This window comes from Hippocampus comes, unplaced genomic scaffold, assembly GCF_001891065.2.
Source record: "Hippocampus comes isolate QL1 unplaced genomic scaffold, H_comes_QL1_v1.1 scaffold299, whole genome shotgun sequence".
In the NCBI taxonomy this organism is placed as follows: domain Eukaryota; kingdom Metazoa; phylum Chordata; class Actinopteri; order Syngnathiformes; family Syngnathidae; genus Hippocampus; species Hippocampus comes.
The window spans coordinates 60,955-62,277 of NW_017805694.1; the positions used below are offsets into that span (position 1 = coordinate 60,955).

Here is a 1,323-nt window from a genome sequence, read left to right on the forward strand (position 1 = left end):
GAAGAGCAGCGCGGGATTTGTTTGCTACGGAGGATTTCAAAGGTGCGTCGAGTGCTCATCCCGTCTTGGTTTTCTTGGAAAATTCCACCAAAACGGTGGCCTCTTGTCACATGCGTCTTGTTGTTTTTCCCAAAACGGATGTTCAGTCATGACAACTGAAAATTGGACTGTTTGGAGACTTGACGGTATCTTTGGAAATCAAGCGGGCCTCAAAACAGGCTGCTCCGATCAGCGCTCTGGCAAGGGACGGCACACAAACTAACTTTGACGTGAAACTTTTCATGAGAAGGAAAAAAAAAAAGAGCTCGCCTCGGTCCATTTACGCAACAACAAATCGATGGATTGCGTCGACAGACAGAGTTGGGCGTTCGGAGGTCAAATAGGAGTTGCAAATATTCACCTGTAACGCGGCGAGTTGCTCGCAAACAAGCTTGACCGTACTCACGCTTTCGTCCGCCGCTCAAGTTGGCCTCCAGACTCTTGAATTTGCTCACGAGCTCCTTTCGTCGGGAATGATTCCGCAGAGCGTGCGCGCACAGGGCGGACGCAAATTGGGTCGCTCTAAACAAGCGGGCAAAAGAAGACCGTCGTTGAGCAAGAAATGCGGCTTTCCTTGCCTTCGTTTTCCCACGAACCGACCTGAGAAGACGGTCCCTTCCCTGACTCTGGTTGATGACGTTTTGCAGCGCCTCCATGGCTCGCCTCGGCCCACTTGTTGCACGGGGCGCTCTTTCGAGCTGCAAACTTGGTCGACTGAGCGCAAAGCTCGGCGATCGCGTCGCTCCGCGACGAGGCTCGCTTTTCAGAAAAAACGCACGACGGTTTGTATCGAGCGTTTTAAAAAAAGCCAAAAAATTAAAAAAAAAAAAAGCAACTTCGATGACGCTCATTCCTCGCTTCCCAAGCAGGTGCCTTCGGTGGATTCTTCCAACCCGGAAGTGTTTGCTTACGGAAGCCGAGAAAGTCCCTGCCACGGTCGATCCGCGTTCTCCACACGAGGGGACGCTCGAGGCACAATAGGAAGGCCGGAACCGGGATCGAGCCCGAGACGCCGCCCGCTCGTGAACATAAAAAAAAAAAGAAATGTCCAAAATGCGGGCCGAGACTCTCTCTTCCCTCTCTGAGACCTGCAACGCAATTCTGACACTCGCCTTCGCATTTCGGCCACGTCCAAGCAAAAGCTGCTCGGGACAATGAGCGCAAGTTGGACGTGAGCTCACCTCAGTCGCTCGGCACAGAAGGTCGAGCGTCTTCCCCGACCTGCTCGTGGCACCCCCGTTGCCGAGGTAACGAAGCACCTTCTCACAGTGACAGGGCGGGGGG

At 53.5% G+C, this 1,323-nt stretch overlaps 1 protein-coding gene across 1 annotated transcript in view; it reads right to left on the reverse strand.

Annotated features, from left to right (window-relative positions):
* Window positions 1-830, reverse strand: part of pex11a (peroxisomal biogenesis factor 11 alpha) — a 4,071-nt gene extending 3,241 nt beyond the window's left edge. The window contains exons 1-2 of the mRNA XM_019881810.1: window positions 640-830; window positions 446-561 (exon numbers count right to left, since the gene is read on the reverse strand). Of these exons, the coding sequence (XP_019737369.1) occupies window positions 446-561; window positions 640-695 (172 nt within the window). The 5' untranslated portion in view covers window positions 696-830. The remainder of the gene's footprint in view (window positions 1-445; window positions 562-639) is intronic.
* Between the last annotated feature and the right edge of the window lie 493 nt (window positions 831-1,323).